Source organism: Impatiens glandulifera, chromosome 1, assembly GCF_907164915.1.
Source record: "Impatiens glandulifera chromosome 1, dImpGla2.1, whole genome shotgun sequence".
Classification (NCBI taxonomy): domain Eukaryota; kingdom Viridiplantae; phylum Streptophyta; class Magnoliopsida; order Ericales; family Balsaminaceae; genus Impatiens; species Impatiens glandulifera.
Genome location: NC_061862.1, coordinates 139,765,946 through 139,777,027, shown reverse-complemented (window position 1 = coordinate 139,777,027; position 11,082 = coordinate 139,765,946). Strand labels below are relative to the sequence as shown.

Genomic DNA, 11,082 nt, shown 5'->3' with positions numbered 1-11,082 from the left:
AAAGTTTTTATCACGTTCTCAACTTAATTGGCACATCTTAAAAGGTATATAACTTGACATATCCATAAGTTTTTATCCTAATAAATGTTTAGGCCTATAAAAGGTACATAACCCTAAAATTACTTTCAGAAGTACATGATAAGACTCGGTACTTCTACAAATTTATGTGCAAAAATTATCGATGAGGAACGACAACTTTTTAAAAACCGAATGATGTTTTGAAAGTAAAAACTAGAATGTCTGGGATTGACCCCTCTCTTTGGCAATGAGTCATCCAATAGGACGTAGGCATTATGGAGATCGAGGAAAATTTCCGATTGAGTTGATACTCCCCGGTTTATGGCGATGTTAACCTTCCCTTCATTATCTGTGAGTGATACTCTTTTATGATTCATCTTAGCACAAAAACTTGGATACTTTGTCCAAACCAATTGTTTGACGTGCTCAAACAACTAAATTTCATCACACAAACTCATATGTGATTATTATATATGAATTGTGTGTATGCATCTATAGTTGATTAAACATCTTTAGTATGTTTCCTTTTCAAAACAAAAATATGTGTGTACATTTGTAACCCCCAGAAAAACTCTTTGGTTCTGTAGAAGTTCGAGGTTCGAGAATTTCAACATCGGTTTGCATGTCAGGAATCTTTTTAAAATAAAACATTATTTTAATAAATATTAAATAATTTCTGACAGCTTTTAAAATTAATTAAAAATAATTAGTTTGGATTCAAATTTAAATATTCTGGGAATTTGCGGTAATCAAATTACAATTTAATTTTTTTTAGAAACTCGTTTGTTTAAATTAATTAAAAATATTACATTTAAAAGATTATTTATTAGAAACATAGTCGCCAATTAATTTTTGAAAATCAATCAAAATGGCATATATGTACAAACATATTAGTTAGAGTTTCTTTTAGTTCGTAGTTTGGTGATACTTGGAAAAGGGTTTTGCGATTCATCCTCCGTACCCGTTTTGAAAAGAGTCTCTACTTATAAATTTGATTTTTGAAAATCGGTTGTATAACATTTTATTTTAACCGATTATTCTTTCGGTCCTAGGCATGCGTAGGTTTTAGCGTTATTTAAATAATTGTAACAACAATTATTTAAATGCTGGTACTTATTACTAATGACGACTAAGGAAGAAGTTACCTGAAGAACATCAATTTATAAGGCATTAGGGTTTTAAAATAAATCTTAAACAAGCCTTTGTCAAAATATTTGTTTGTGGAAATATCCCAAAAATATTTTCAAATCATTTTCTAATTTTTTAGGATTTTGGAAAATGGTTGAGGTTCCAAAATTAAAAAAAAAATGTTAGAATTTGAAAATGGGAACGAACCAGACATTAGGATCGGTGTCCTGGGTCATGGGTTCATTTTATCGGTTGGGGCTAAAGAGCCCTCAGTCTTATGTCGGAAACCCCTCGGTCCGGGTTCGGGATCCTCGGTCAAGATGCTGGAGTTCCTCGGTCGGGGTGCTAAGGACTCTCTATCCTTGGCTAAAATTCTCGAACGGGTGCTATAATTCTCGATCGAACGTCTCGGTCATGGGTGAAAGTCATTGGTCTTGGGTTCAGGATTGTTGGTTGGGTGCGAGACTCCTCTGTCCTAGGTTTGACTTATGGGTCCTAAGTGAAGAACATCGATCAGACCTATCGGTCTATCGGTCTTTGCTAATTTTTATCGGTCGGACCACTCGGACCTTGTTTGGACATGTCGGTCCTCAAGAACATCAAAATTGCAGGTTTTACAATTTTGATAGAGGCTTGGAGTTTTTTTATCCAAGTGCCTAGGTAGCTTCACAAAGCTCATAGGAACATTAAGAAAATTATCCCAATATATCTATCGACTTAGTTGATGATCAATTCATTCAAAACAGTTTATGGCCAAAAATCGGTTTTTTGGTTTTAAAGTTGTTTTGAAGTGTTGGGAGCTTGTCAATAGCTTACTTATACTTCATATACATGATTGGTACCAAAACATGAACACTACATATTCGTTTGGACAAATTCAAGAACTCAGGATTTCAATTAGTTTTAAAATTTTGATTTTGATCAAATATGATCGGGATAGATAAAAAAAAAATGGTTCAAATAGATTCTCAACATCATTATAAACATGTTGGGAAGATTTCTAGGAAGATATTCTTGAGGATTAGTCCAAAAACAACAAAACCAAGTTTTGAATTTTCCAAATTAAAATTATGATTTTTCTATTTAAGGTTGATTGATTGATTTTAACCTAAACCGAGAGTTTGGAAATAATCTTAGGATCGATTTTCAATCCTAAAATTCAACAATTAGATAGTACACAAACTTGTGAATATTGAAATATAAAAATTTCAAATTCAAACTGGAAGTATGAAGTAAAGAGTGATTGGAAGCGTACAAAGGATTGAAAAACACTCCTTAGGCCTTAAGAAAGCTTTTAGGATGCTTGGATCCAAGCTTTAGAGCCTTATATAGAATTTCGAAAAATCCAGCAAGCTTGAGCATTAATGGAGAATTTTTTTTTCTTTTGATTTGAAGATGGAAATTGAATCTCTTCGCTTCAGAAATGTTGAGGGAGACTATTTATAGCCTCACAAAGTCAATTGATCCATCCAAGTGGATTGAATCAGCCAAAAGTCATTAATAGCATTTTGGCTATTATTGGATCAACTTGCTAGAATAGGCAGTGATTATGCCTAAGGTTATAGGGAAAATGATCACCGTAATATGGTATGTAGATTTTTAGTGCTTAAAAATCTAAGCGATATCGCTCTGATCCCTTGGATCAACTACTTCCACGGAATCGGGTGGAATCATAGGATCTATGGACTAGCTCCCATTATGAGATTTATCAACTTCAAGATAAACAAGACTTTCATGATAAAAATACAAAGGAGATGGAGCCCTGTCTCCAGAACTTCTTTCATGGGAGACAAGAAGATGTTCTCAACCATTGACAACAAGAACATTCTATACCTCAAACCTTTTATAGAATCGATGTCATTAAGAAACCTGCTACAAAAGGAGTATGGATACACTAAAACAACATTTAAAACTATCCTGAAGAAGGCTACTAACAACTTCGAAAAATGGACTAAAATGGAAGTCAGAAATTGAGAAGTTCCTTTAACCTTGGGCTCATCAATGATGATAGTAACTGTACTACTAGCTCATTTCTTCCTAGCTCCAGTGATAAACCATCTTCCAAAATCCTAGAGATAGCCTACCATTTGGGAAGAGGAAACACAGATTCATCGGCTCTCATACTAGCAGAAACACTAATAGGGTTAAGTGAATCATATTTAACCTTCTCCATTAGCAAAAGAGGCTCTCCTCTACTCTATATTTGGTTGCTCAATAAACTTGAACACCTTCCACCAACGGTCCTTGGTGACTCCATGGGTCCTACTCTTCAATATTAAAGGATGAGAAATCCATACCTGAGCCTATGGGTGTAAATGAGTCGAGCATCTCGTGAGTCACTCGTGAGCCGCTCGGTTAAAGCTCGATTCAAATTTGGTCAAAATCGAATTCGAGCCGAGCTCGAGCTAGCTCGTTTAAGATTCGAGTCGAATTCGAGCTTAGGTAAAACTCGCTTGATGGCTCATCGAGTTTTTTCGAGCCTAATCATATAATTTTTTTTATTATATTTTAATTTTTAATCAAAATTTGAAACACTCATAAGACTATTTATGGACTTATTACTTAGGATACCGATACCAAAATTATTGGTACGTAAAAGATATGCGATTTTCAATATTTTAGTATATCAAGATATACTAGAATAATATTTATAAATTAAAAATATATATTATATAATACTTATAAGGAAATAAATAGATTTGATATTAATTTAATTATATAAACATAATTTTTGAAAATTAAATAAAAAAATATAATTATATTATAATATTATTTAATATATGTAACTTTAGTATATTATATTTTATAAGATATTAAATTATTTTTATTTCATTATAAAGTATTTTATTTTTCAAAATAAACCTAATAGAGTCTAATATGTTTTCAAGTTTATCTCAATTATAATACACGACTTAAGAAGACTCAATTGGCTGCCCTTCAACAAACTTATATCTCATTTTGAAGCCCTAAATCTCGCTCCGGTAAAACATAAATTTTGTTCAGTTATTTTTTTAATATAAGAAATTAATATATAAATATATTTAAATTCGAGTCTTTCGAGCCTTTAGAGTCGAACTCGATCCTACGATTATATGATCGAGTCGAGTTCGAGCATAATATTAAAAGCTCGATCGAACTCGAGCTCAAGTCGAGCCAATAAAAAACGAGTAGAGCCGAACTCGAGCCAAGGTTAGTTCGAGCTTAGCTCGTTTCGTTTACACCCCTACTTGAGCCTCTCATAAGAAATGATGATGCCATTAAGGAATTATTTTCATGGTATCCTATTAAGAAAATGACATACATTATGGACGACGAACCAATGATTATACTCATGAGTTTGAAACATGTCACTTCTTACTACACCCACGATCTTTACAAGCAATTTGGTAGTGACGTTATGCCTACTTATACTGGAAAATCCATTACCATAGATAGCCAATCGACCATAGGGCTTACATTGGCTACTTTGAGAAATGGAAAAACGCCTCAAAAATGGGAATCCCAAAGGAGCGAAGTGATCGATAATGACGAATTAGTTGGAAAAAATGCCCAAAGTGAAGGTAGATGTTGGTCGATAATGAGATGCAGAAAAATGTTAGTATTTGGTGTTCATTCTTTTTTTTATTTGCTCATTTTCATATATGTTTTATAGTTGCATTTGCACCATATTTAAATGTTTTATTTAATAATTTCTCTTACTTTATAATGGTGACTTTATTTAGAAATAATCTCACTTTGAACAACAATTTTTTTTTTAAATATTTATGTTTTATAAATATTTTATTTTAATTTAATTAAAACGATGGTCTAAATATATTTTAATTATATATATTTGTTCATTTAAACACAATTTCAATTTTATTTATTTTTTAAATATATTCATATAAAATTAATAAATTTAATTAAATTTGTACATTTAATTTGAATTTGTTTAAAATTTATAAATTAATTATAAAAATATATGATCTTAATTATTAATTTTAAAATGTCACTTCTAATATAAATATTGATGTAATACCTTGATTTTTTAGTGTCTAAACTGTTATCTTATCTTAGTTTATTAACCATTATAATGTTAGTGTCTAAACTCCTATCTTATCTTAGTTTATTAACCATTATAATGTAAAGCCACTAGTTTCCTAAATTTGACTAAATAATTTTACAAAATTATTTTATTTTAAGTCAATTCAAAATTCTAATTATTTTATTTTAGAATATAACTAAACAATTCAAGTATTAAGATAACACCATACTAAGAACTTTAAGTTTTAAATTGATATCACAACAAAAAAAAAATGAACATTTAGTAATCACAATAGTTAATCAATCAGAGAATGGAAAAAAAAAAAAAAAAAAAAAAAAAACTCAAGATTTGATCTTAAATTTTTTTTGGTTAATTGATTTGTGGTGTTTCTGGATTTTTTTGAAGGAATTAAAATATATGGATTAAACACTTGAAACTAAAAAGTAATTGACATTAGATTTGCCATTCAATTACTCATAAAAAACAGCAAATTTAATGTCATTTATTTAAAATAAAATCAGTCAAAATCTATATAGCATCTTAAGTAATATATTAAATAAATAAAAAACTCAATTTCATATACTACTTTGAGGTTTGTCCTCCATCTTCTTCACCCACCTTTCTCTTCCTTTGAGCCATTGTCTCCCACCAAAACTCAGCCCTATGCGTCCCTCTTCCCAGCAGAGGAATAACATTCAAGAATAGACTCCCTTGGATATCTAGAATAAATACATGTCACAGTTCCACTCTCTTTGCAAGAAGCAAGAAACAAGAATCATAGTCATGTTTCTTTAAAAGAATTAGTGAGATGGAGTGGGGAATGAAACAAATGATATATTGTAACAAGAAAAAGAAATTACTTGTTTATCTAATGTGTGCTAAGGATATGATACCACAATTGCACAAATTACATGTCTAGATTTTAGAAATTACATTTGTCCAATAAATGAATCAGGATTTAGATTTCTTGGAAGACTTATTTCAGTTATACAGTTTTACACTAATTGAGTTTGAAACATATATATATGAAGTTCTATCATTTCGTAATCTTAAATGTGTCCACAAACATTGAATGATATGTATTTTCTTACCCAAGATCTATAAGAATTCACAAGGGTAACTCAAGTATAAAGAGTCCAACCTAAAAGACTAAAGATCTCATATTCGATTCCCACTAAAAACGCCCTAAATTGAAGTTGAAGATCATGACTATGAGAGGGTCATGTTAGCTTCCTCCAGATAATAAACTCTGGTTTGAAGAAAACATAAAAATGATGGAATGTTGTAACATTTGTTTGTTTCAAATCTAAATTGTCTTCAGAAGAACTTTCTTTTGGTTGTAATTCACCTTCATGTAAGTTCAATGTACAAGTTATGTGCTATTAATCTACTATATGAGAATTCAATATCTTTGCATGTTGAAGTTGAAAACAATTGGACACTGTTTTGGCAAAAGTTTTTGTAAAGATCCAAATACAATCAAATCTACATTCAGCATAAAACTCTAGCTGAAAGAAATTGATGAATTTTTTTTTACACAATCCAAAAATTTGCCCCAATAATACTTCTTATACCAAACAAAAAGAAAACCAATTTCGATATATATCTTTATTTTTTGCAATTTTCCAATGTGACAAGAGATTGTGAAAAACAACACTTGTTTACAAATAGGCTCTGTCAAATAAAAATACAACAAACAAGCAATGCCTGAACATATAGACTAATAGAGATCTAAGAAGTATACATAAAAATTGTTGAAACTTGTTTACTTAGAACAAAAACGGTAAAAAATTCGAGTTAAATCATGTTGAGAGAACTCATTAGGCACATATTTCATAACACCTGTAGAATTGTGAAAAAGAGAGAGAGAGAGTGGAACCTGGTGGTGAACTTGCACAAGAAGGAGCTGATAGATGGTCGAAAGGTGTTTGTAGCCTCTATTCATGAGCAGTGTGAAGAGTAGAGGATGAGAGCTACCATTGTGTCTTGTTGTATCTGCATGGGCATGAATTCAACGAAAACATTTCATGCTGACTTAGCCCAATTGTTCAAAAACGTTTACATGGGATGAAAACTCTCATAATATTCCTCTCAATTGCTAACCCACTTCCTAAATGCCCTAACAAGTTCAATCCTGTTGCTTTGAGCCTCAGTTGTGGCATTTCTAACGTTTAAACTTCTGTAAAGGCTCTTATGAAACTTCAAGAATTCATTTTTACACAACCACTTGTCTGCATGCATCTCATGCTCCTTCATAACCTCAACGATCTCCATTACCCTTTCAAAATAACCACCTCGAATGAAATTTAGAATCAACAACTCAAGTAAATCTTTGCTCGTGACTACGTTCCGATTCTCCTTACTCCTCTTAATATCGCCCCAAATGATAGTAATCTCTCTGTACATTTCACAAGATGAATACCCATTAACCATATTCGCATACGTTTGTAAAGTTGGCCGAATTCCCATCTCTTGCATTCTTTGATAAGTCTTTGTAGCATCACTCACCATTTTTGCCTTCCAAAAGAAATAGATGGAAGAATTTAGCTCATGAACAATGGAAGGCAAATCATTCTCCTCTTCTTTCATTTCCAGAACCAAAGCCTCGGCCAAATCTGAACTCTTTTGCATTCTGATCTCGTTTTCAAGCTGGGTGAGACACGAAATGATGCCTGACCCGTCAGGGAACTTCATAAGTCGATCAGATCTCCTTATTTGTCTTAAAAGCCCATCTGCCTCTCTAAGCATTTTTCTGTCATAATATGCCCTCAATACCGAAACATATGAATCTTGCCCCAAGGGTACTCCTGCAGTTTCCATGTCATCCAAAATGTCATGAGCTGTCTCTAGCCACCCCAACTGGGCTAAAGCATCGATTACTTTACCGCCAAAGGTTTCTGCTTCTGAGGAGCTGAGTTTCATACAAATGACAGTTATAAATTTTGACAGTTCACTGATATTTCCACATTTCTTGTATAACAAGATGAGCTTGGCCATTCCTTTGTCGGTTAGGGTAAGCTTCCCTGACTTAAAAGAAAAAAGCTCTTCTTTATGTTCTGATACAAGAATCGTATCTTTCTGCATTAACTCGGGAGATAATTGTAATTTCAATCCTCCCTTCATATTATGAGATCCCATTGCTACAAATCTTGTTCCTTTAGAGTCGCTAAGATTACAACGCTTACATTCATACATGTCAGATACGAGTTGAGAGGATGAATCGACATCATTAAATTTGAGATGCAAATTTAGCAGACTATCATAGAACTGGTTATAGTGACGAAGAAGAAAAGTACCTGAAACTTGATCAACATGGTATTTGAATTTCTTGAGCTCGTCCCTCTGATAGTTCAGTTCGTGAATTCTCGCGATTAGATTAATAGAATACGCATCAGCTGCAATACCCATTTGAGCCATCAATTCTATAATTTGTTTACCCTTTAAGGGTAAACCATGAACTGCACAAGCATCCAAGATGATGTTAAACATCATTGTGTCGGGTTTTATTGGCTTTTGATTAGAAAGATGGATACTTTCACATATAAGGATTAAGCTATTGGATGCAAGGCTTGTACCAACTTCCGTCTTCACCATATGCATGAAGATAAGCTTCAAGATATTAATATGAGAAAGATTATGTCTTTCTAACATCAACCTGAGAACCATGGTTGAAGAAATGGGCATTTGAGCTCTTGCAAAGGACAAACAGAGCTTCTTAAGTAAATGAGGCTCAAGTAAATTGGGTTTTCTCTCTTTTATAAGTGCATTGACAACATCATATGCTTTCTGAAGCCAATGGGTATTGCATGTGTAGGATATTTCCAACAGAAATCTATTCATGACAGTGAAATCGGGAAAACCATGGAGTTTTCTGTAATCACAGTAAGATTCCCAAGCTTTATGAATTTGATGGCTCTTCAAAGCTGAATCAAGATTTCTAAGCAGAACAGTGCTAGATGTTCCTTTTACAGAATTCATACTTGTCCTATCACAAGTATACAATTCTCCCACATGAAGTAGCCTTAGAGTTGAGCAAGTTAATGACAAATTGCTCGAGTTAGAGAATGGTTTCAAAAAAAAAGTTCTTCTCATGGATAAAGCCATTCCTGCATTAGTCAGCCAATTTCTGTCAGATTCCAATTAAAATTTTGATACCCTCATTAAAGCTCTCCTCAGAGTTTGCAAATCTCTGGTTCGCCCTTGACCCTGTGTTAGACCTTCTGTATCGCCGCTAAAAATCAATGGAGCAACCTCTCCTGTAAAGAGCGTCATATTCGACCGGTAGACTCTCGAAGAAGAAAAGCGGAGGTAGAAGATACCTGGCCTCCTTTGCGTGATTCGAATTCCCTTCTTTCCTCTGGTTATTTTGTCTTGCACTCTCAATGATCAAAATCAATCTCACTCACTCAACAGGTCTCCAAGATCCTTGACCTAGTATTGGTTGCCTTTAGTTTAGTAGGTCATCAGGGGTCGAGCGGGTTAGATGGGCAAACGGGTCGGTCGAACGGTTGGATAATCCGATACAAGTAAAAAATGTTTTAATTGGTTAACAAAATTTTGAATATATATTCTATAAGATTTTATATTAAATTATAATTTAATTCTTATATTAAATAAAAGTATATAATTGTAATTTAAATTCAATTTATATATTTATAAAAAATATATATTAAATATAATTTTAATATATATTATCTATTTTATTAGGATATTTATTTATAAAAAATATATATTAAATATAATTTTAATATATATCATATGTTTTATTAAGATATTTGTTTGATATAATAATTATGATATTTTAAAAGTTAAGTAATTTATTTCAATTAAATATCTGCTCAATTAACAGGTTAACTTCGTATATTAAAACTAAAAATATCAATACAACATTTTAACCAACAAAATATCAATTTAACATTTTAACTTTTTAAATTAAAATATAATATAATATAATATATATATATATATATATATATATATATATATATATATATATATTAGTTCAAAATGTTAACTTACTAAAATAAAATAAAAAGATATCAATTAAAAAATTTAATCGTATTTTAAATGATAAATAATAAGTTATTTTGTTTAAAAAAACATAAAAATAAATTGAATTACACTATATTAAATTCTTTTAAAATTCTTATTTCAATTTTAATTCTTAATATTAAATGGTCTACCAACCTCGTTTTTTTCCGGTGATTTTTTTTACTACCATTCACGTTCTATTCGATTTTAAATAATCCCGTAGAGAATTGTCTACATCATATTTTAAAAATATATAAACGAAATTTTAATACAATATATATTATAATATATTAAAATTTTAATATTTTTATAAATAAATATATTTATAACTCTTATACAAATAAAAATAATAAATAAATATATTACAAATTTTATATATTTAATTATATTTACATGGTTTATGACCGAATAAGTAAGATAGATAGGAATACAAATATCATTCATCTCATCCCAAACAACTATAGATTGAACAGAGAAAAAATTGTCCTTGACAAAGCAATTTAAATTGAAAAACCTTGTCATTTTATAAACAACAGATAAACAACAGATAGGATCCTCTACTCTCAATTTCTTTTTACTCCCTTTCATTGGGAAGTGACAAAATAGTAGAATAAAATAAAATTTAATGACTATTTTGCTCTCCTCACTCTGATGGGGAACAAGAAAAAATAGGAAACAGAGAATCCACAATCCATAAACAATGGGTATGAATTCATTTATCATATAATAAGTTCTATTTTAAATATCATGATACTTTTATATCATATTATTTAAAAGTAATTTTTTTAAAACATAAAATGATATAAAAATGATATTTTTATATAATATATATGGTAAGAGATTGAAAATTAACATTATTATAAAGAAAAAAAAATTTAAAA

General features: G+C 30.8%; 1 protein-coding gene across 1 annotated transcript; it reads right to left on the bottom strand.

Moving 5' to 3' along the window:
- Positions 1 to 6,753: 6,753 nt before the first annotated feature.
- LOC124919933 (pentatricopeptide repeat-containing protein At4g17616) lies at positions 6,754 to 9,570 on the bottom strand. The gene has a single exon (XM_047460298.1). The coding sequence runs from the start codon at positions 9,272 to 9,274 to the stop codon at positions 7,262 to 7,264; it is 2,013 nt and encodes a 670-aa protein (XP_047316254.1). The 5' UTR covers positions 9,275 to 9,570; the 3' UTR covers positions 6,754 to 7,261.
- Positions 9,571 to 11,082: the final 1,512 nt, after the last annotated feature.